Source organism: Apium graveolens, chromosome 9 (genome assembly GCF_009905375.1).
Source record: "Apium graveolens cultivar Ventura chromosome 9, ASM990537v1, whole genome shotgun sequence".
Lineage (NCBI taxonomy): Eukaryota > Viridiplantae > Streptophyta > Magnoliopsida > Apiales > Apiaceae > Apium > Apium graveolens.
In genome coordinates, this window is record NC_133655.1 from 222,989,675 (window position 1) to 223,012,471 (window position 22,797).

The 22,797-nt window shown below is 34.2% G+C and overlaps 6 protein-coding genes and 1 long non-coding RNA gene across 8 annotated transcripts; 4 read left to right on the forward strand and 3 right to left on the reverse strand.

Annotated features, from left to right (window-relative positions):
• The first annotated feature begins 2,113 nt into the window (after positions 1-2,113).
• On the forward strand, positions 2,114-4,578 carry LOC141685984 (protein FAR1-RELATED SEQUENCE 5-like). Its single transcript, XM_074491053.1, has 4 exons — positions 2,114-2,273; positions 2,421-3,387; positions 3,935-4,193; positions 4,294-4,578. The coding sequence occupies exons 1-4, from the start codon at positions 2,246-2,248 to the stop codon at positions 4,576-4,578; spliced, it is 1,539 nt and encodes a 512-aa protein (XP_074347154.1). The 5' UTR covers positions 2,114-2,245.
• A 29-nt stretch (positions 4,579-4,607) lies between these two features.
• Positions 4,608-5,851, forward strand: LOC141685985 (protein FAR1-RELATED SEQUENCE 6-like). Its single transcript, XM_074491054.1, has 2 exons — positions 4,608-4,850; positions 5,264-5,851. The coding sequence occupies exons 1-2, from the start codon at positions 4,608-4,610 to the stop codon at positions 5,849-5,851; spliced, it is 831 nt and encodes a 276-aa protein (XP_074347155.1).
• A 1,306-nt stretch (positions 5,852-7,157) lies between these two features.
• On the reverse strand, positions 7,158-7,620 carry LOC141684104 (uncharacterized). Its single transcript, XR_012560541.1, has 3 exons — positions 7,533-7,620; positions 7,282-7,449; positions 7,158-7,191 (listed from the first exon to the last, which is right to left on the reverse strand). It is a non-coding gene; the product is annotated as an uncharacterized LOC141684104 (long non-coding RNA).
• A 61-nt stretch (positions 7,621-7,681) lies between these two features.
• On the reverse strand, positions 7,682-8,703 carry LOC141685986 (uncharacterized). Its single transcript, XM_074491055.1, has 4 exons — positions 8,580-8,703; positions 8,384-8,473; positions 7,744-8,270; positions 7,682-7,694 (listed from the first exon to the last, which is right to left on the reverse strand). The coding sequence occupies exons 1-4, from the start codon at positions 8,673-8,675 to the stop codon at positions 7,682-7,684; spliced, it is 726 nt and encodes a 241-aa protein (XP_074347156.1). The 5' UTR covers positions 8,676-8,703.
• A 3,634-nt stretch (positions 8,704-12,337) lies between these two features.
• On the forward strand, positions 12,338-18,854 carry LOC141683247 (putative RNA helicase SDE3). The gene is made up of 5 exons (XM_074487942.1): positions 12,338-12,493; positions 14,212-15,027; positions 15,103-15,276; positions 15,748-17,211; positions 17,991-18,854. The coding sequence occupies exons 2-5, from the start codon at positions 14,239-14,241 to the stop codon at positions 18,564-18,566; spliced, it is 3,003 nt and encodes a 1,000-aa protein (XP_074344043.1). The 5' UTR covers positions 12,338-12,493; positions 14,212-14,238; the 3' UTR covers positions 18,567-18,854.
• Positions 18,855-19,402: 548 nt separating this feature from the next.
• Positions 19,403-20,521, forward strand: LOC141684581 (non-specific lipid transfer protein GPI-anchored 5-like). Its single transcript, XM_074489622.1, has 3 exons — positions 19,403-19,895; positions 19,994-20,053; positions 20,180-20,521. The coding sequence occupies exons 1-3, from the start codon at positions 19,574-19,576 to the stop codon at positions 20,305-20,307; spliced, it is 510 nt and encodes a 169-aa protein (XP_074345723.1). The 5' UTR covers positions 19,403-19,573; the 3' UTR covers positions 20,308-20,521.
• Positions 20,522-20,535: 14 nt separating this feature from the next.
• On the reverse strand, positions 20,536-22,790 carry LOC141684579 (uncharacterized). Of its 2 annotated transcripts, none has more exons than XM_074489620.1 (3): positions 22,638-22,790; positions 22,495-22,541; positions 20,536-21,348 (listed from the first exon to the last, which is right to left on the reverse strand). In XM_074489620.1, the coding sequence occupies exon 3, from the start codon at positions 21,323-21,325 to the stop codon at positions 20,762-20,764; it is 564 nt and encodes a 187-aa protein (XP_074345721.1). In that variant the 5' UTR covers positions 21,326-21,348; positions 22,495-22,541; positions 22,638-22,790; the 3' UTR covers positions 20,536-20,761. The 2 variants fall into 2 exon arrangements, with proteins under 2 accessions (XP_074345721.1, XP_074345720.1); XM_074489619.1 differs by having other exon boundaries at positions 22,495-22,551.
• Between the last annotated feature and the right edge of the window lie 7 nt (positions 22,791-22,797).

Sequence of the window (22,797 nt, forward strand, 5' to 3'; positions counted from 1 at the left end):
ATTTCAAACTGGTGAAGATACTGTAGAGCTTAAAGATGTCAAACGGAGAATGATTGATGAACTCAGATATGCTGAGAAATGTTTGTTGAAGAATTATCTCAGAATAACTCCTGACATCAGAGAGATCAGAAAATGATGAAGCCAAGTCGAAGATCTACAACTGCTTAAATTCTGATGTGTATACAGACTAAAGTTGTTATCAGAAGTTGAATTGGTAAAAGCTTTAAGGACTTTAAGTTGTAGTTATCTTGTCTAATTCTCATGCATTTGTACTTAATGTTTTTGACATCATCAAATATCTGTTAAACTTGTATATTTTGCTAATTTACAAGTTGGGGGAGATTGTTAGATATATTTGATAATGTCATGGCTAATATGTTTTATGTTTAGATTTCAGATCTTATTTGAACAGGACAAATCAGTACTTAACTATTGATCAGTACTTATACTGGAAGTCAGGACTTAAGGGATATCAGTACTTATGTTATCAGGAGATAAGCATCAGGAGATAGATATCAGAATTTAAGTGCTGAAGGACGATCAGATAAGGACAGTAGCTGATTAAAGTTAAGAAGATCAAGATAAACATAAGAAGAGATATGCATGAATAAGGAATTCCGTAAAGAATGGAATACTTGGAAGAAAAGATATCTGATTGATATATATTAGGAAGCAGAATTATATTCCATATCAATTAGCGATTATCTTGTAACTGTGTAATATATAAACACAGACATAGGGTTTACACTATAAGTGTTATCATTATCGAGAATATTATTTACTGTAACCCTAGCAGCTCTCGTGATATTTTGTTCATCACTGAGAGATAACAGTTCCAGATTGTAACAGAGTTTATTGTTTCAATAAAGTTTGTTTTCTGTTACTTAAGTTCTTGAAGTTCGATTTGATTGTAATAAACACTGTATTCACCCCCTCTACAGTGAAAGTGTGACCTAACATAAAAAGATTGAAGGACTGCAAGATGAATATTTTCATGAAAGTCTCAAATTTGTTAATGTGGAGATGGTTAGTGATAATAGTGATGATGAAAGTGATCTGGAAACAGTGAATAAGGATAATGCAGAAAAATCCACAACTAATGAAGCACATAATTCAACATCTTTCGAGTTGCAAGGACATTATTTCTACAGAACAAGGACATTATTTCTACAGAATCTCCAAAGAAAAAACTTAACTTTTGCTGGAATGTTCAAATTCCACAGGCGTTTCCATCCTACATACTGTTGAATTTAAGACTGAGAAGAAGAAACTCCTGTCACATATGATAACCAGATTTTTACTGAATAACATTCATCTTTACTAAACATCCATGCTAATCGATCGTTTGTAGCATACTGAGGTATACGCATCTGCAGAATAATGGCAACATCAGTGCTAGAAAAAAGTCTACGCACCTTGTCCTCATCCCGTGCCCTTTAATTGAGTTTAAACAGATGACAGACTTTAATGTCACTACTCTGTTCCCTGCCCACGCTATCCACCTTAAAATCATGTTTATTATTTAACCATGGATCTGTAGTAGCATTTATACTTCTTACATTGCCCATAACTTATCGATAGCCCTTCTTTTAACTCTTCTTAAGCAACCCGAATTCCAGACCAAATAAAACTGCCCCAATCCTAGCAGCATCTAAAATAGTACTAGTTGGAAAATACTTTACTTTGAACACACGAGCAACAAGCGTATTTGATTAATTTATGAAACTCCAAATGTGTTTTCCCAAATAGCAATATTATAACCATGAAAACTGTGGAAACCCAGTCCTCCCTTTGATTTGGCCATATTCATCTTGTCCCAAGAAAGCCAAAATATGCCTTTTGAGCTGGATGAGTTAAATTTTTCACCAAAGCTAAAGCGTATTCATCATACATTTAAATTGAACTTGTAATATATATATAGAGGAAAGTTCAATGGAGTCCTAGTTTAATTGGAGACTTGGAGTCCTTAATCCTGACCATTCATTTCTGCTTAATCCTACGGTCATTATTTATAGTGTTTTTAATTCTTAATTAATAATTATAGGATTATAAAGATTCAGTATTGTCGTGACAGTTACATCAACGTGGTTATGGGATTCACTATTTTGTTTGTAGATATGAACTTACCTATCCGACTTTTTAGTATCCCACCTATTCTTATTCAACATCTAAACACTGGACTGGTTTTGCATTCTCCATTCTTTTACTCCTTGATTAAACCGTTGGTTTTTTTGGTTTAAAAAGCATGACTATGACTAACGTTGAAGAATCAGGTAAATCATCAGTAATTGATTTAAGCATAATCGTTTTTGATATACTATATTTTGAATGCAACATTCAAATGTTGCAGTATCCTAGTGTGTTTCAATTAAAGAACCATTTATAGTGTTGTATTAATTAATTTTTTGGTTAAATATTAGGTTCTCAATCCCATCCTCATATTGAAAGCTCTGACTCTGAACAATCGGAATGTGAAAAAGATTCCGAAGAATCAGAATGTGAACAAGATTCTGAACAATCAGAAGGGGAGACCAGTAGTGAAAGCTCAGATGAAGATTTGGAGGAATCAAATAATGAAAATGGGTGTGAGTCTACATGTTTTGTTTCCGTGGATGGTAGAGAACTTTGGACAACAAAATGTGACAACAAGCACAAACCACAAACAAATCAGTATTTTTCAACTTTTGAAGAAGCTGTTAAATTTTATAAGGAATACGGCCGCGCTTGTGGATTTGCTGTTCGAAAGTCGACTAAGAGAACTAATGGTCGTGGTACTTTATTGGCCAGACATGTTATTTGTAACCGTGGTGGCAATCCAGATAGGAACACTTGTAAAGTATCAAGTGAAACTATTGGGAACGGGCCGAAGAAAACCAGACGAACAACATCTCGTAGATGTAATTGCAAAGCTCGGATAGTTTTGAAACCTGTAGGAACCGGAGGTTTGGTTATAATGGGTTTTAACGAAGAACACAATCATCCTCTAGCATCTGGAGCTGAGAAAATGTTTTTAAAATGCAACAGGAATGTATCTGTTCCTCACCAGAACCTTATAATGGATTGTGCAAGAGTCAATATAGGTGCAACAAAAGCATTCTCTTTAGCAAAAGAACGAGCTGGATCATATGAAAAAGTGGGTGCTACGTTAACCGATTTTAAGAATTTTGCTAGAGACGTAAAAGCTCGTATTGGAAAGCATGATTCTGATATGATTTTGGCCAAGTTTAAATTAAAGAAGGAGAGCTCTCAAAATACATTTTACTATGACTATAAGGTTGATAGGAAGGGCCACTTGACCGGTCTTTTTTGGACAGATGCAATTGGGCAAGCAAATTTTGATGTGTTTGGCGATATAGTTTCATTTGACCCTACTTTTCGGACTAATAGGTACGTACATATATTTCTATCTTTTATTTACTTGCCAATGTACAATTTTATTAAATGAAAGTCTATACTAGTTTGTGAGGTATCCATTTCATTGACGTGTTTTTGTTCCTCAATTAAACTAGTCAGTGTAGTACGTTATAATAACTTGTACATAATTATGTACGATTATAACTTAGAACTTGAAAAGATTAAATTCTAAATATCCACTTTAATTTATATATCCTTCTTTAAATGGTCATCTATTCTTATGCTTCTTACCAGGGACATCATACATTAAAAAATTTGAAGGTTAGTAATATATTAGTGGAATGTTTGATGCTAGTTATTATCTTGGCAGATTTATATAACAGAATATTGTTCTATATGTGAATTATAAAGCATAAATACCCCATGCTCGCATACATATTTACATTTTAGCAGTACATGTGATTACAAACAATTGTACTTAGAATTATGTAATATTATAGAGTTTATTTTAAATGCTCCACTTGAGATGCACATTATATAGTATGATGTCTGATTTGTGTTGCTTCTGCTCATATGGCAGATATAACATGGTATTTGTACCTTTTACCGGTGTTAACAATCATTGGAAGAATATTACGTTTGCTGCTGGTCTATTGGCGAAGGAGAATTATAAAAATTTCAAATGGCTCATTAATACTTTTAAGAAAGTAATGGGTCGTGCCCCCCGTTGTGTAAGTACAGATCAGTGTGCTGCCATTAAAAAGGCTTTAAATAAGTGGTGGCGTCAAACAAAACATCGACTTTGTATGTGGCATATCATGAATAAGTTACCGACAAAGGTAAATTAAAATAATAAGTATGCATCTTTTAAATCATATGCTCATACATAAGTCTTATGTCAAGTTTTTTCATTATTTTTTTTTATTTTTTTTGATTAAGGTTGGTCCTGCTCTAGCTTCAGACAAGAAATTTATCCAGAAATTGAAGTCTGCAGTTTATTCAGATCATTTAACGCAAACAAAGTTTGTGGAACGTTGGAATGATGTCATTGTAGAATATAAATTAGAGTCTAATCCTTGGTTGACTGAAATGTTCAACAAACGCAATGAATGGATTCCAGCTTATTTTTCAGACATAGAAATGGCTGGTTTACTAAGAACTACTTCAAGGTCTGAGAGTTCTAATAGCTTTTTCAGCACTTCCATGAAGGCGGTCACACATTAGTAGAATTCTATTCTAGTTTTGAGAGTGCCATGGACAAGCAACGTCTTAAGAATGCCGAAGATGACAAGAGATCTGATCAAATACCTTTCACTGATACCTCAATGAGCATTGAAGTAGATGCATCTAAGTTGTATACACTTGAACTCTATTATCTTGTCAGGGAAGAGATCAAAGCAGCTTGTTATCATACTAGTATGCCAGATATTACAAGAGATAATGAGCATCGTTATTTTAAAGTTAAAGATGATCTACTACATGATAAAATTTTTGAGGTATATTTCAGAATAGTCATTTCTCTATGGAAATATCGTAATATACTTAAGTTTTCCTGCATTATTATATGAATCTTCAATCTTATTTATAATTCATAATTTTGAGTTTAATGTCTATGACCTATAGTATGTGTTCGTGCTATATTTTTGGTAGTTTTGTGAAATCTTAGGTCTTCACTCTTATTCATGTTTCTCAGTGGTTCTGATGTCATTCGACACTGCCTTAGTATAGCATCTGACAACACGTGATGCTATTTCTCACTTAGTCGACACGTGATATAGCTCTCTTCTGGCAAATTTGTTATGATATTAGTGTTTGAGCTACTTTGTTCCTTATTGTGAATAATAGAAAACAATTTTTTTAGAGTTTTGAATAATAATATATATCACCTCAAAGTTTGTCCCCTTCTCAGGTTTCAGTTAGACTAAGTGACAAATATGTGCAATGCAACTGCAAATTTTTCTTTCAAAGAGGTTACCTATGCAAACATGCATTTGCTGCTTTGCATCAGTGCGGTGTCAAGCAGATACCTCGTGAATTTGTAAAGCCACGCTGGACAAAAAATGCCTTGAAGCGTCACTCATTTCTCGGATCATCCCAAGTTGATGCTCTTTTGGAAAAGAGGGACAAAAAGAAGTTAAAAAGGACAAGGGCATGGTTTGAATTTCACAATTGTATGAATCATGCTGAAGAAGATGAGGAAAAGTTGGATTCAGTTATCACAGGCTTGCAAACAATTGCTTCTTCAATAACAAAAGATAGTGATAATAACATGGATCAGGGTAACGCTGAAAGAGTTGATAAGTTTATTGGCCCTATTCCAGATACGGAAATATCTGTTCAAATTCCACATGTAAGCAGAAACAAGGGAAGTGGCAGCCGGATTAAGAGCAGTCGGGAGATTGCAATTGAAGCAGGGAAGCGGAGGACGTGTAGTCGTTGTAAATTAGCAGCAGGCCACAATGCACGAAGTTGTCCACTAAACAAAGAATGTACTTAATAGATAAAAATTTGTGTTTGTACCGATGTTCATATGGAGTTTGGATGATTTTCAATATTGACTATTTCCTTTTTTTATTCATGTGCACACCAAAATATTTTCGGTAACTTTTAGTAATACCTAATTATTTATTGTTTTTGAATTTGATGCGATAATTGTTCAAAAACACAGATAATTATTTAACTAAACATACCTCCTCCTCAAAATGCTTATCAATTTCTAGCTCAACACGTGTTTGTGTGTTCTGCACCATATCAATTCCAAGTCCAAACATCTACAAGTATAGACCAGGTAATGTTAAATTTAACATGTCCCCCCATGAATTATATAATATATTTAATTTCTTAGAAATGAATAATGGATTAAATTTTAAATTTCACCAAATCTGTATTCTTTCTTGTCACTATCTCGATGTCCTCGCAATCACTTCTTTCTAATACAACCTATTTGCAAGTACGATAGATTAGAATATTAATCCCAATATGATAAATGATGTAAAAAATGTAAAGAAAAAATACAGTTATATCATTATCATTCACCTCTGGCTCAATGTCCTTCAAGATTCCTGCTCTTTCTAATTTCTTCTCATCATTCAAAATTACCTCATTTTCGAGTACAACATCCACTTTCCTGCCTTTGTACTGTAACACTTGTTCCTGCAGTACAATAATTTTACAAATCAAAAAAATTATATGTACGTTAACTACGAGGTTTATGTATAAATAAATAAGTATGAATTAATACTTAAATTGTGAAAACCTTATCATACATACATAAACTAATGTGTTTAATCAGTAAACTAAGTTGTGCTGGTGCAAAGAGATTAATATTTGGAAATCAATTTACAAAACAAGTGAACAGATTTTTCTACTCAAACATGATAAGAGGTTACCCCAAAATCCATGTCCATAATTTGTTCCTCTATATAAAAATTATCCGTGTCATTAAAAAATTCATCATTCTCAGCATTTGCCATCAAATTTACACCATTAGTGTGTACTGTTTGTTCCTGTAGCAAGATTTATTAAGAAACAAATAAATCAATTATCTGCACAGTACATAATCAGTATGTGCATTACGTAACTACGATATTTAATTTACATCAACATTTTTTTTAGAACCCATTGTATAAGCTTCTTCAATGTCAGTCATGTATTTCGTCCCATTATCGTTCTCCATATTATCTATGACAACCAAGTCTTGCATCGTCAACCCAATATTTTGTCCAGAATCCTGCAACTTGTTTTTACAAAGTGAATTTAAATTTATTTCAAACCACCCTTTAATAACATTATTTAATTTATTACCTCCCCTTCACTGCTTATCTTGTTATCTCTGACCTGCGTGCATGTAATTTGAAACAGGTTAAAAACATAACATTAACATAACACATATATTGAACCAAATAAAAGAATGACTTGCTTCCTTACATTTGTCCCATCACATAATTTAAGTAATATACCCTCTCCAAAACATTTTTTTTCTGTATCAACTTTTTGACGTTCGCGTATAAGCATGTCTGACCAAGCACGGTAAGCTGGATAGGTTGTAGGAACACGAACAGTGTCCCTGTTTCGTATTTTGCACACATACAAATACTAAAAAGACAAATAACTATTATTATCATATTACTACCATTTAACGTACACCATGTATACAATTTCAAACAACTGTAACTTACAATCAGAAAAGCCAATGGTCCTGCAAAATGCCTCTTTGTATTTGCAGCCCAATAAGTATGTGTCTTTTTTAACTTCTCAACTAGAATCTGACACCAGTTATATTTGCCACAGTTTTCAATATTTCCAGAAAATCTTAGTATATCTCTCTTTAGAAATAGATTCTGATTTGATTCGATGAAAAAATTATAAAGCATGACCAGGAAATTCCACTTGAAGTTTGTATCTGCTTGGCGATTTTCAAGAATCTTGTCTCTAACCATCAATGGTGAAATTTGGGAACTTACAAAACCAGAAAACTGTTCAGCCCAAATGTCACATACTGCGCTATCCTCATTGCATATAATTATTTCATCCCCAATTGGCAAACCCATAACACTATGCACGACCCGATCATCTATTTTAATAACCCCAGCTTTTAGCTTAACTGAACAAGATTTACCATCGAATGACTCAGCAATATTATAACCAAGATTGTGTGCATAATGCTCCATTCGAAAATGCAATAACTCACCAAATCCCGTTGATTTCACCCATTCCACTTGCGATTTTGACAAATTTCCTATAACATCTCTCATTATAGATGGAGAGAACTTTTTTTGAATATACCGCTTATATATCCTTACCTTTTTTTTCTTCTGGTTTGTCTTTGGTGTAATGCTCTTTGCCCTCCTTCCTACAACCTCCTTTGCTCTTTTTGAAAACAAACTTCTCTTCCTAACATTAGCACTTGCTTCAACCTGTATAGCCGCCAAATAAAAAAATACATTAATTTATATACAATACAATTTTTTAAAAAAATACTTCTATTTATTTTAAAAATAATGGTAGTTCAAACTTTTGAAGAACTTGCCTTATCTTTCTTTTTCAATGCATGTAAGTGTACCCCACTCCTAATTTGATCTTCCGTGTTTATTATACACAAACTTCTTTGATTAGTGTCCTGCATCACATCAAAAATATATCAAATTAGAACATTGAAGCTTAATTAGATTTGTAACAACATGCAATTTATCATTTCTGCAACATATCAGAGATGAAGTGAAAACCTCCTCTCCCCTCGTCCTTTTTCTACTTTTTAATTTAAGTCCACGTATGCCTTGGGGTACCTCATTTATACGTCTGTTCATACCGGTCTTCATCATTATTCGTGTCAACGTCAACTTACTGCCCCTAATACAATCATCTGCTGGAACTGATTTACATCTATTGTCAAATATTTCACCGGGATAACAAAACCATCATCTTCATCACTTAAGTCAAAATTTTGCTCATGTCTAAAGATTTTTCTTTCTCCTCCCACATCTATTTTATCTAGAGCATCACTACTGTTTCCTGCAACTACATTCTTACCGAATACACATGCATTACTGTCACGACTACTGCGGTACATGGACACCTTATTAGCTCTTTGAACAGTTCTTTTGCTTGATCCTGAACTTAAGTCAATGTATACATGCTTTTTCTTTGGCCCTCTGTACAGCCAAGGGCTTTTAATTAATCTCCCACTCCTCCTTTGCCCTGTAATGGAAAGAGTATACAAGTGTTAGTCTACAGTTTTTATAGAGAAAACTAATCACCAAACTTTCCCATATGTCCAAAAAAAGTACTGCAAGACTAAAATTTTGCTAAACTCGAACTACAATACATAATCAATTACGTATAAGGGTGCAGTACTTCTTTACACCCAAACAAAACAATGTTTAACAATTTTGGTTTACTAAATCTCACTAAACTCACTTAAAAGTACATTAATCAAATTAAAGTAGATTGGATTAACAATATAAAGGTGCAGGTGCAGTACGTGATGGGATATTGCAATTAATTGTGTACATGAATACTAAAATACCTTCGCTCATGCCTGCTCCAGTTCTGCAATTCAGTTTTGTTCCACAAAGAAATTAGTTATGCACTCTCTTTCCATCTCCAAGAAGAAGCTGTATAATGGGTTAGTGGATAAATTATAAATTGTAACCGCTATATGACATGAGCGCGGGGTTTTCTATAGAAATTGATGGTTATGCAGAACACTGCCCCAACATAAAATACATTTTTTACAAAAATTAGAATTATTTTCATTTAATCTGAACCATTGATTGAAATGTTAATCCAACGGTGTTTAAGCAAGTCTCCAAGGACTCCAAAAACATTATAACTCCATAGAACCCAACTCTATATATATATATATATATACTTGCCTATAACGTGCCATGCACGTATTACTTTTAATATTCAAATAAATTTTAATAATATATTTTATCTTGATGAACAGATTGTTTTTAACATTTGAATAAATTTTAATAATATATTTTATCTTAAAATTATTAATATATTAATATAGATTTCCAGTAACTGAAATATAAATTGAAAAATATAATAAGTTATAATAATAAATATTTTATGATAATTTGAGACTTCACTGAAAATAAATAATATAATATATAATATATAGTTCACGGGACTCGAACTTTGAATATGTAGAAATTGCTAAAATTAATGAATATAATTTTTTTAATAATATACGCTGTTGACAGAATTCGAACCCTGAACGTTTGAGAGCAGTTTATATATCAATATAATATTATTTTATTATTACACTCAACGGTTTTCATCTATCTATCTTTAGATTTGACGGTTGTTGTTTACTGTACCAAACAACCAACTAACTAACAAATAAAGAGTGCTTATAATAGTGTACTAACCTATAACCCGTGCCCGTGCGATGCACGAATTATTTTTAAATAACTTTTAACAATATATTTGATCTTAAAATTATTAATATATTAATATAAATTTTGAATATATGAAAAATAAATTAAAAACATAATAAATTATAACAATATATGTTTTATGATAACTTGAGACTTGACTGAAAATAAATAATATAATATATAATATGTTGTTCACATGACTCGAACCTGTAAAAATTGTTAAAAATAAAGAATATAAAAGTTTAAATATAATACACTGTTGACAGGATTCGAACCCTGAACCTATGAGAACAATTTAAATATTAACATAATATTATTTTATTAGTGTATCCAACTGTTCTCATTTATCTATCTTTAGATCTAACGGTTGTTATTTACCGTACCGAACAACCAACCAACAACCAAATAGAAGGTATTCTGCTTATAATAGTATATATATATATACATATATGTTAAGTTCTATAGAGATCACTTTTTTTTGGAGATTTTGGAAACCACTTATATTCTTTAAGTAAAATATTGCATAAAAATATTACAAAACATATTATTTTGTGAATCATGCTTTACAAAAATCCTTATTTAATTCAAAATCTTGAATATATATATATATGTTAAATTTTATGGAGATCACTTTTTTTGGAGACCTTGGAAACCACTTATGTTCTGTAAGTAAAATATTGCATAAAAATATTGCAAAACATATTATTTTGTGAATTATACTATATTTTATTCTGCAAAACATGTTAAGTTTACAGAACATTTTCTCCGCTTGCAAAATATACACTTTCTACTTATTAAACTTGAATGATCTTCAACAATTTTAATGAATTAGTGATACACGTAAAACATACTTCATAAAATAATATATTTTATAATATTTTGATTGCAGAACATATGTGGTCTCCAAGGTCTCCGATGAAAAATTGGTCTCCATAGAACTTCCCCCATCTATATATATTTGTATATATATATATAATATTAAAATGTCAAATCACAAACCACATTGCACCACGATTTATCAAAAATTTAAACCGCAACCATACCACTAAAAATAAAAATTGCATTTTGTGGTATAGTGTGAGGCGGTGTGGACGATTTTTGCGATTTAATGATCATTCCTAATAATTTTTGTTCAAACTGTATTCAATTGGGATTTTAAAGATTTTTTTTCGATTTAAAAATCTTAGGATATTCAGTTTGGATTTTAAAAAGTTTGATGGTATTCAATAGGGATTGAATTTTTGTTTTTTTAAAATCCAGGGGTATTCAATTTAGATTTTAAAAAGTTCATTAAAATCTTGTGGTATTTAATTGAGATTTTAAGAACTCCATTAAATTCTGATGATATTCAGAAGTCCATGGATTTTTTATATTTTATAAAATTGTAGATTTTGGTGGATTTGTTAGTGTATTTTATGATTTCGGAATCTTAGCAAATCCAAGAGATTTTGATGAATTTGTAGAAACCGCTAATCAAATCAGCAAGAGTTTACGAGATTTATTCAACAATTACGCTAAAATTCATATACAATTAAAATCAGTCAAAATCAGTAATAATCATTTAAAATCAATAATAAATTATTATAAATCCTCCAAATAATACACCATTTTTCAATCTCTTATTGTGTTGAGCATCGAGTGGGACGGAGTCATGAGGATCATTTTACTTACAATTTTTTTATATGAAAAAATACCGAAAATAAAAAACATTTAAATTTGGGTTTAATAGACCCCTCGAATTTAGAAAAAATGACAAAAATAGCTGATTTTTGAAAAAATTTAACAAAAATAGTCATTCTGAAAAAAGTGGCCAATTTTGGCCGATTGAATACTCCACTGTCAGTTGGGTATCCCAATTTGTATAGGATACTCCACTAGTAGTTGGGTATTTCATATATGGATACTCCTCTGCTTGGGTATCTTATATAAAGTGGATAGTCCACTGACAGTTATGTATCCCATCGGCTAAAATTGGCCAACTTTTCAGAAATTGGTTATTTTTATTAATTTTGTGTAAAAATAGGCTAAATTTGTCTTTCACCCTATAATTTAACGTTTGTACTTTACCCGCAAAATATATCTGTGCCTATATACACAAACATATGTGTGTGTCTATCTATACTTTAGTGTGTGTTTCTGAACTGACTGTCTGTCTGGGATCAGGTGGTTTGATGGGTTTCAGCAATTCAGCATACCTTTAAAACCCTGCTCTCAAGAAACTCAATTTTAAAGGCTTCAATTTCACCATAAAGGTGAAATCTTTACTTCAATTCTTTTCTTTTTTGCTTCAATTTTTGTACCATGATTATTGTATGTGCCAAAATCAAAACAATCTCAAGGGGGTTTCTGTTCTTTTTTGTTTATGTTGCTGCATTTATCTTTTGTTGCTTCATTTTTTTTGTTGTTGTTTATTGGGGATATGAGAGTGATAAAGTTTGTATCTTTATGTTTTTAAAGCTAAGTAGTGTATTTTTTTGTTGAAGATCCTTTTTTGTTTTGTGAAGGATGAAGAGGGTTAGCTGAATTTTTATTTAACGTGCTGCATTTTTTGATAGATGGGTACAATTGTGATCAGATTTTGTTGTTTAATGATGTGGATATTTTTTTGGGAGTTTTTTGATTTGTTGGTTGTGTTTCTTGTTTTGATTTTTCGTAAAAGTTGAAATGGGATCTTTGGTATATATATTCAAACATATACAGTTAGAGGGTTTGTCGGGGCTTGGTGGTTTCATTTGGTTGTGATAATTGATGAATTAGTCATTTGTCATATGTTTGCAGAATTCGGGTTTGATTTGGTAATTAATGTTTGTTGATTTGTATAATAATAATGGTAATGGTGTTCTTTGATACCATCATAATGTTGGTTGTGTTTGCTTGCTTTGATTTTTCGTGAAAGTTAAAAATGGGGGTCTTTATTCAAATAGATATCATTAGAGGGTTTGTTGGGGCTTGACGCTTTCATTCAGTTGTGATAATTTAGTCATTTGTCGTATGTTTGGAGAAGTCGGGTATGATTTAATGATTAATGTTTGTTGATATGTATATTAATAATGCTTCTCTTTGATACCATCAGAAGTTTTGTCGTTTAATAGTCTGTGATAAATTAATCATTTGTCGTATGCTTGCAGAATGTGGGTCTAAATGGATAAATTTATTTTTGTCGATTATATCTAATAATAGTACTGCTCTTTGATGCCATCACAGGGCTAGTTGGGGCTTCAAGATCTCTATCACTTGTGATGAATTATTAATTATTTTTGTTGTATGTTTGCAGAATTTAAGTTTAGGGTCACGCTCCTATTAGAACCCTTAGCCTAAGAACCCTTAGAACCTATACATCTTAGGTAAGAGTTCAACTGCAGAACTTTGCCTTATTTGTTAGGGTTCTGCAGCAGAATTTCACAATTATATTTTGAAAACATTTTGAAAATATTTTTTAGCATACACAACGATGCAAAAAATATGTATATAGGTTTAGATCATAATAGCCTATTTGAAATTTAAGGTTCTGCACCAGAATTTGCCTTATTTTGTACTGGTTCTAAGGTTCTATTTTAAGGGTTGGCTCTAAGTTGAGCGCAACCCTTTAAGTTTATTATATTTGGTTTGTCGAGGCTTGACGGTTCATTCAGTTGTGATAAATAAAAAAAATATTTGTCGTATATTCGCAGAATTTGGTTTTGATTTGATGAATAATGTTTGTTGAGATGTATAGAATTACAGTATTGCTATTTGATACCATCAGAGGGGTATGTCCGGATTTGACCGTCAGCGAAGAATTAATTTTTTGCTGCATGTTTGCAGGATTTGGGTTTAGTTTGATTAGATATTTTTTTACGATATATCTAATAATAGCACTGCTCTTTGGATAAATTATTCAGTTGCACTGTAGGAATATGAGTGAAATAGAGTCCAACACTAACATTCTAGCAAAATTCGTACACTCATACTTTCCAGTTGAGACTTGCAGGTTGGCTTCAAATTATCATCATTGGTGATGGGTGGTTCAGTTTATGAGTATGGTGAGGAACGGTCCTTCATCTCAGACAAGGGTAATATTGGATTCATTGATTTTGATAATGACATGGCAAGTTGCAAATACGATGTTAGTGCAGAAGGCCCGGTCAAAATATCAATCCCATTTCCATTAACAGATAATAAACCTCAATCAGGATATGTGGGAGATACCATTGTTGATAGAATCACAATTCTAAACACCACCAGCAATTCTTTAGAACTTTTTAGAGCTGAGATTTATGACTCAAAACCTGAGGAGTCCTTCACTCTTTCTCTGATGGAACCTCCTTCTAAATCTTCGGATGTTGAATATATCCAGCAATACATGGAGTCATTTTCACTGGAGGATAGAGTTCTACAACCTGGTAAACCTTTAACCATTTGGTTATCTTGCAAGCCTAAGGAACTGGGCCTGCACACAGCGGCTGTGCATATTACTACCGAGGACGACACGATAGAGCGGCTGGTATTTGTTCTTGCAGTAGATAAAGTTGCAGTCTCTTTGGCTGGTAATAAGACATTTAGGAGAGAAAGGAAGAAGAAGCAGTGGCAGAATTTGGTTACTAATGAATTTGTTCCTGGATCACGGCCTCCTAGAGCTTCCATCCAATATTTTAAAAATAAGCTTCCTGTTTACCCGATACCAAATGATGTTCGAGAGATTTTAGAACAAAAGCAGTTCCCAGAGCTTATTCAAGAAGGTCTGACAAAGGAGAATTATACCTCATACTTTAAGCATTTGGTGATTATGGAAGAAATACAAATGGAGGTACATTTCAAATTTAATGAAATAACCAAGTATGTTAGTGTTACTATATAAATTGAGCTTGGATTTGTGTTGCAGGATGACATGAGAGGTTATGACATGGAGCATGTCAGTATGAAAAGTAAGGGTTTCCGATTTTTGACCCTTGAGGTCCCAGGGCTTGCTGAAAAACGGCCATCACTTGTTTATGGAGATTCTATCTTTGCTAGACTCGCGTCTGATGATGAATACGACACCTCTCAGACGTATCAGGTTTGTCATACTGCTGGATTTTACTTCTTTAAAACTTGAACAAGATTGTAATAAGGCTTTAGTAGCAACTGATACCTTGAAGTATTTGTGCTTAGATCTTTATGCATACATATACATCTTAGTGACCTTGATTGTATATCATCTTATAACTTTGGTTGTGTCCTTAATCATGACCATCACCTCTTAGACGGGGTAACATTTTTGAAACTGTTGACGGAAGGAATTCAGTTTGTTTAAGGTACCTCAGTTTTGGAGGTTTACCGTGTATGTAGGTACAAATTATAACAATTTAGTTTTACTTGTGAGTTGTAATGGTGTTTATTAATGTGAATCATTACTAGTGTATTGCAAACCGATATTGTTGTGTTTTTCTCCTGAAAAACACTTTGTATTCTGTAGTTATGTATTATAGATGAATTAGTTTGCATTTTTCTCTGTACAGCATTGAACATCTTATCTTTTTTGGAACAGGGTTTTATCCACCGTGTAGAGGCTGAAGTTGTGTTCTTGAACTTTGAACAAGGATTTCACTCACGCTTTCGGGATAGCAATCTCTACAATGTACAGTTCACATATAATAGATTAAACATGCGAAGATTGTATCAAGCCATTGAAGCTTCCCAATGTTTAGAGGCGGAGTTTCTATTCCCGGATGATTCTCGTAGAAACAGAGTGATACAGACTAATCCTTTGGTGCCTATATCTCCTGTGTTAAATGAAGAGCAGAAAAGTGCTGTTCAGATGATTCTTGGCTGCAAAGGAGGAGCTCCCTATGTAATATATGGTCCTCCTGGCACAGGTAAGACTATGACTGTTATAGAAGCAGTTCTGCAGTTATATCAAACTTCAAAGAGTGCAAGAATTCTTGTTTGTGCACCTTCAAACAGTGCAGCAGATCATATACTAGAAAAAATCCTGGGCCAAGAAGCTGTTCAAGTTCAGAACAAAGATATCTTACGGCTGAATGCCCTTACGCGTCCTCTTGAGGATATTAAGCCTGACTATTTCAAGTTCAGCTATTATGATGAGGCAGATAGACTATTCAAATGTCCACCACTTATGACTCTCAGGCGCTATAAGATTGTAATATCTACATATGCAAGTTCCTCACTTCTTTTTGCAGAAGGCATCAAGAGAGATCATTTCTCTCATATATTTTTAGATGAGGCAGGCCAGGCTTCAGAGCCTGAAACAATGGTTCCTTTATCGAACCTTAGCAGCAGAAAGACTGTCGTTGTTCTAGCTGGAGACCCTAAGCAACTAGGTCCTGTAATCTATTCAAAAGATGCTGAAAAATATGGATTGGGAAAGTCATATTTAGAGAGGCTCTTTGAGTTCAAGTTTTATGACCAAAGTGATCATAATTATGTCATTAAACTTGTTAAAAACTATCGTTGTCATCCAGCAATATTGCATCTTCCTTCAAATATATTTTATCAAGGTGAGTTGATTGCTTGCAAAGATGATGATGCGAGGTTTTCCGTAGTTTCAGAAGATCTCCTTCCAAACAAGGATTTTCCTGTCCTTTTCTTTGGCATCCAGGGTTTTGATGAGAGGGAAGGAAGCAATCCTTCATGGTTTAATAGGATTGAAGCAAGCAAGACAGTAGAAATCATCCGAAACCTCACAGAGACAAAGGGGCTGAGCGAGGAAGATATCGGTGTAATTGCTCCATATCGTCAACAAGTCTCCAAAATAAAGAAAGCTCTTGAAGGTATTGGCCTGTCCAATATCCAAGTTGGAAGTGTTGAACAATTTCAAGGACAGGAGCGACAAGTTATTATTGTATCTACTGTCCGGTCGACTATAAAGCACAATGACTTTGACAGAACTCACTGCCTAGGATTTTTGAGCAATCCTCGAAGGTTTAACGTTGCAATCACCAGAGCAAGATCGTTGCTCATTGTTATCGGGAATCCTCATATTGTTTGCAAGGTAAAAATGTTACATTATGTAGGGTTACTTTTTTCTTATGTTCTACCGGGTCACTGGATATAGGGATATAATATTAATAAGTCTATTTTTGGTCATAGCTTGGCCCATATTGTTATGTACCATGTAGGTCTGAGTCGGTCAAAACTGCTATTCTGCTTATATAGAAGATCTGCCATAGCTTGGCCCAAATTGTTATTTACCATGTAGATCTGAGTTGGTCAAAACTCCTATTTTGCTAATATAGAAGATCTACCCTTGGCCCTGATAACAGACTGTTGGGTGCCTATTCAATTTGAACTAGAAATTATAGGAGTAAAAATTAGGTGGCCGTACGAGGGGGTAATAATACCAGTAAAATGGCAGGTCGATTTGTTTTTGAGTCACTAGATAGATCTCTTCATGAATGATTTTTGTAGGCAAAGGGTTGTGCAACCCTGTTAGCAAGAGGTAATGAAATTTTTTAGTGCTTCAAAGCTGTTGAAGTTTTCCGGTTCAATTTTGTAGTAGCTGATTCAAGTTCCTGCCTCTTGGGCGTAATCAGCACCCAGACACTGGTCGCTTTTGATGAAAACAATAATCATGGTTGGCCACTTCTTGAAATTAATAATACCATGAGTTACTCTAAATTCTCGAATAAAGAGTGGTTCCCTTGCAAGATATTCCCTTTTCTTGTTTTTATCAATTATATTTCACAAGCCTATTTTGCTGCACTATGAGATAAGCCAATCTTAGTTATATTAACAAATTACTGTGTGTTATCGTGTGATATATTATGATAGGATCCATACTGGAACAAGCTTCTTTGGCACTGTGTTGACAATGGTTCCTACAAAGGCTGCTTTCTTCCAGAAAGGGAGGACTTGCTTGACAATCAAACAGCCCAAGACAATTTGGTCGATGAGCCGTGGCAAGGAGAATGTTGTGAGCTTGGTAAACAGGAAGGGTTCGCCGAACTTTCTCAGGAGAATGAATGGGGAGAATCCTCACAGGGAGGAGGATGGAATCAAGTTAGTTGTGATCCTCCATGGGAAGGAGAATATTGTGAGACCCGGGACGAAACCTCTCAGGGAGGAGGATGGAATCAAGTTGATTGCGATCCTCCCTGGGAAGGAGAATATTGTGAGACCCGGAATGAAACCTCTCAGGATAGAGAATGGGGTGCACCCTATCAGGGAGCAGGATGGGATCAATCGACCCAAGTAATATGTGATCCGCCCTGGGAGGGAGATGGTGAGCCTGGCGATGAACTCTCTCAGGAAAAAGGACTGGCCGAACCCTCTGAAAAGGAATCTGGTGAAGCAAAATTGAAACCCGGTGAAACATCTGAATGGTCGGATGGTTGGACAATGCCTTAAGTAGAACGCTATCAGTCCTCTGAAGTATATTCTGGAACAGAATTATGGTTGGCCAATAGAGTAACGTGGACAGACTTGGCTACGTATAAATCGTTTGGTGTATGAAATGTACTTTAATCATGCCTGAACATAGATTTTACTTTTCAGATTTGTACTCTTTTCACATCCTTGCATTTGATAGATAAGTTATTATCTGACATTTGAAAGAACCGTGGTTTACTTCTGGTTTATGGGACTCATGGTTTGCTTGTGGTTTGATAAAATAGGATGAGCCTGGTTCATGGTTTATTAGTCTGGTTCATGGAACTTGGAACCACAATTCCATATGTTTGGATTAACATTTCGTGGTTAGGAATGAAAACTTCATTCCAATTAGATGTCTAACCATTCTCTCTTAATTCTTGAGATACTATATCATTCTCATTCCTCTTAAACCGCATTCTCGTACCCTTCATTGACTTTCCGGAATCTCATTCCATCAACATTTAAACACCTCCTATAATTTGATATTTCATAAATTATGATCTGATATTTAAAGTGTAAACATCAAAAGTTTTGTTTAGCATCAAAATTTAATCAGACCAGCCATATACTAATTTAAAACAGATAACAAATTAAATGACACATTTCATTAACTGAAAGTAGAGTATGTTAAGAACATCATATATCCTGATGTACTAAACTATCTGAAGACTTGGTGTATGTTGTTGAATTTGGTCACCTACAAACCAAATACTTGGTCATCAGATTAATATTTTTTTCAGGAGAAACACAACCAAAATGTCAATGTCTAAACACCGAGTCACTTCCATCGATCATATTTGAAGTCTCATATTATGACGTTGTTAGATTGCCAAATATGTTGGTCACCTACAAAAGGCCCTCTTGAAAGTTGATTTTTCTTCTCGAAAATCCCCTATTAAAACTCGCCCTCAATACATTTCTTTCCAACAATTTCACTGATCCAAAGATTCTACACTCCATCTTCATATATACATAATTGTCGAATGGCTCCCAGCAAAACAAGTTTTGCGCTGGCTATGGTCCTTATGGCCATTCTCTGGATTGGATCAACAGCTCAAACGTCGGACTGCACCAACACGCTAATTAGCCTGTCCCCTTGCCTCAACTACATTACAGGAAACTCCTCCAAGCCAGATTCAGGATGTTGCACGCAGCTCAGTAGCGTTATCAAGTCTAAGCCCGAGTGCCTGTGCCAAGTGCTCAACGGTGGCGGCTCATCTTTCGGTGTTCAAGTTAACCAAACTCAAGCTCAGACCTTACCTGCTATCTGCAATGTTCAAACTCCACCACTCAGTACCTGCAACAGTAAGCATCTTTTACCCCAAACAATTAGTTCCAACAACTTACTTATGTGCACTAAAATTGTTAAAATTTCTAATAAATTTGATCTTAAACATTGCTAGGCATTTCTCCAAATGGCGCCCCTGCAGGATCACCACAGTCTCCAACTAATACGCCTTCAGGTACAAAGGATACTAGTCGATCTGACCATGTTGATCATGAAAATGACATAATTAAGATATATTCAATTGATTCACTTTTATCTAAACATTTAGTCAACTTCACTTCTGTTTTCCATGATGACTCAGGCCCTGGATCCAACACCACACCATCAACAGATGGCGGTTCCTCATATGGAAGCTCTACTAAAGTGGCAATGCCTCTTCTCTTCTTCCTTGTTTTTGCCGCATCATATGCGTCTACCTTCACCGTATGATGAAGTCACCCCCATCTTTCCAGTACAATTGATAGGCGATCGGCCAAATTTTATATGATTTATTCTCCTCTTTTTGTTATGACCGATACTTGGAGCTGCACAGAGGATTCATATCTGTCTAAGATCTCCGCACATTTCTGTATAATGTATTATTTAATGACCCTCTTCAGGTCATCGTATTTTTTGATAATTACATGGCTGGTTTGTTGTTTTTTTTCTGGTCTACTGTTAGCAAGAAATGTGGCATCTTCCTTGTTATACAAGGTCAAATAACAAAGAACTACAGTTTATGAATATAAAGTACAGCTTAACCAGGCAAATAACAGAATAAAAACATATCGTATCCCTGGCACCACGATGAAGATAAACCCAGATCAAGAGTACAGATTGAACTAAGCAAAAAGAAAAAAAAAAGGATCATAGATTGCATTCGAGTCCAACTCAGAAAATGTAGTTAATTAACTTTGGGATCAGTTGAGAGAAGACTAAAAACGACCATATCTCTTGGCTTTTCCTTTATAAGCATATACTTTCTGAGAACACCTTCCTTCTGAAATCCAGCTTTCACCAACACTCTGTGCGAACCCACATTCTCTATATCAGCCCAAGCATCAAGCCTCTTCAAATGTGTCCGCTCGCGAAAAACAGTTGAAGTGACCATTTTCAGTGCTCTTGTGGCAATCCCTTTTCCCCAGTACTTGGAGGCTAGCACATATCCAACTTCACATCTACATGCATCATTTCCTTCAAACTCTGTCAACAGAATGTAACCAATGGCACGGTTGTTGAGACATATCGCTCTCATCCACGGATGAGGAATGACAGATTTAATCATGTAAGCCAGTGCCTCTTCCTTGGAGGTGCAAGTTTTCCATGTACAGAACTTGCTCACCTTTTCGTCTGTAGCCCATACCATAAAATCGTCTATGTCACTCAGATCCATCAACCGGAGAGTTATATCCGAATTGTCATCGTTTAATGCTGTCATTTCTTTTGAACTTTGTTGGTTCTCCTCCATTCAAATTTTGTTTACTTGGTATGCTGCAACATGAAGCCTACTTATAAATTTGCAAGCTGAGTTCCAAAGAAATTTCTAGGAACTTTGGCGGTATACAAAGTTGAACTTGAGGACCAAGTATTAGATATTATTAATAATAATAATAAAGATAGTCAAGCTATATGGCTGTATGACTATTTAAATATCAAGATATGCTAGTTCTCTTGCAACTTGGGGATCAAGAAATGGATCTGAAAGATGAGCATCTATGCTAGATGGAGAAATGGATTTGATAAATACAATAATTAAGCTAGATGGCAATATTTGATAATTTCTAGTTGACCAAGGACAGCATAGACAATGACGAAAGATCTTTTAGGTTAAGTATGTTGGTCGAACTTGGGTAAGTGAGTATTAGACATGGCATAAATCCGAGAGTAGAACTCGATATTTTTAACAATTTGCGATACAGATCCAAGAGATGGACTCGATTTTTTTTAACAATTTACGACAAGGGGACTCCGTTCTTATTTTGGGCAGAGTAGTAGAGACATGTTGTAAACACCCCAGTATCAATCAAGAAAAGTGGAGACTTGAGTTTAGTTCATAAAAAATACTACCACCAAGTTATGCATGATCTTTTACCAAGTTGTTCAATACGCATCTCAACTTGGAGTACTCTTTTTGTTGATTCTATTTACTCTAGTTTAGTACAGATCTGATATACTACTTCATTTTGAACTCCACTTCAGTAAAACTAAACAACCAATAGCAATCCAATGTTGCCATTCATTCCAAAATATCCGCTAATAGCACCCAAAGATCAGAACATGTAACTAATGTTGATTACTACAGCAAACTGCAGGGACATAAGGAGCTAATTTAGCTAAACCTCTCAAGCTTTACTGTTTGCATTCAATTTATTTCACCAGATTACTACAATTTCAAGAATGCAATCGTAGTATGAGTAATACTGGTAGGTGAACTGAAAGAACAAGTAGTTGCAGGACCACACACCAATATGAAGATCTCAACTTCACACTATTCCAACTTCTCATTTATAAAGCAAGCACTCAAACAAAGGCAGCTAGCTACAGGTAGAAATTATTCATGTTTAAGATTTCAACTTCAAATCACACACAATCACACAACAAAAATAATAAGGCTAAAGTTCAAGATCAAGATTTCACCTGTCAAGAAGAAAGTTCCCAATTCAGAAGAGCTGAAACCCCACCAGCTGAGAAATACTATATTTTAACAAAACTTTATAAAGCCCAAATATTAAGAAAAACTCCAACAGGAAACAAAGAGGAAAGCACACAGACAGACCAACCTGCTTTTTATTTCTCTGACAGAGAGGAAAAAATTGAGTCTAGCCTTCAGACAGACAGACTTGATTGCCTTTTCTAATGAAGATGCAGTGCTTTTTTTCTCAACTGACTAATGTTTTGTTCTAGCATTACTCACTGTCTCACTTGAAAATATACTATTAT

Bases quoted from the DNA above. Each gene is read 5' to 3' on its own strand.
- LOC141685984 (XM_074491053.1), top strand. From the start codon at position 2,246: ATGACTATGACTAACGTTGAAGAATCAG. The intron at 2,274-2,420 runs GTAAATCATCAG...GTTAAATATTAG, and splicing joins GACTAACGTTGAAGAATCAG to GTTCTCAATCCCATCCTCAT. The intron at 4,194-4,293 runs GTAAATTAAAAT...TTTTTGATTAAG, and splicing joins TGAATAAGTTACCGACAAAG to GTTGGTCCTGCTCTAGCTTC.
- LOC141683247 (XM_074487942.1), top strand. From the start codon at position 14,239: ATGGGTGGTTCAGTTTATGAGTATGGTGAGGAACGGTCCTTCATCTCA. The intron at 15,028-15,102 runs GTACATTTCAAA...TTTGTGTTGCAG, and splicing joins TGGAAGAAATACAAATGGAG to GATGACATGAGAGGTTATGA. The intron at 15,277-15,747 runs GTTTGTCATACT...TTTTTGGAACAG, and splicing joins ACACCTCTCAGACGTATCAG to GGTTTTATCCACCGTGTAGA.
- LOC141685986 (XM_074491055.1), bottom strand. From the start codon at position 8,675: ATGATGAAGACCGGTATGAACAGACGTATAAATGAGGTACCCCAAGGC. The intron at 8,474-8,579 runs GTTTTCACTTCA...GATGTGATGCAG, and splicing joins AAAGGACGAGGGGAGAGGAG to GACACTAATCAAAGAAGTTT. The intron at 8,271-8,383 runs GCAAGTTCTTCA...GCGGCTATACAG, and splicing joins CATTGAAAAAGAAAGATAAG to GTTGAAGCAAGTGCTAATGT.
- LOC141684579 (XM_074489620.1), bottom strand. From the start codon at position 21,325: ATGGAGGAGAACCAACAAAGTTCAAAAGAAATGACAGCATTAAACGAT.
- LOC141684581 (XM_074489622.1), top strand. From the start codon at position 19,574: ATGGCTCCCAGCAAAACAAGTTTTGCGCTGGCTATGGTCCTTATGGCC. The intron at 19,896-19,993 runs GTAAGCATCTTT...AAACATTGCTAG, and splicing joins ACCACTCAGTACCTGCAACA to GCATTTCTCCAAATGGCGCC. The intron at 20,054-20,179 runs GTACAAAGGATA...ATGATGACTCAG, and splicing joins TCCAACTAATACGCCTTCAG to GCCCTGGATCCAACACCACA.
- LOC141685985 (XM_074491054.1), top strand. From the start codon at position 4,608: ATGGACAAGCAACGTCTTAAGAATGCCGAAGATGACAAGAGATCTGAT. The intron at 4,851-5,263 runs GTATATTTCAGA...TCCCCTTCTCAG, and splicing joins TACATGATAAAATTTTTGAG to GTTTCAGTTAGACTAAGTGA.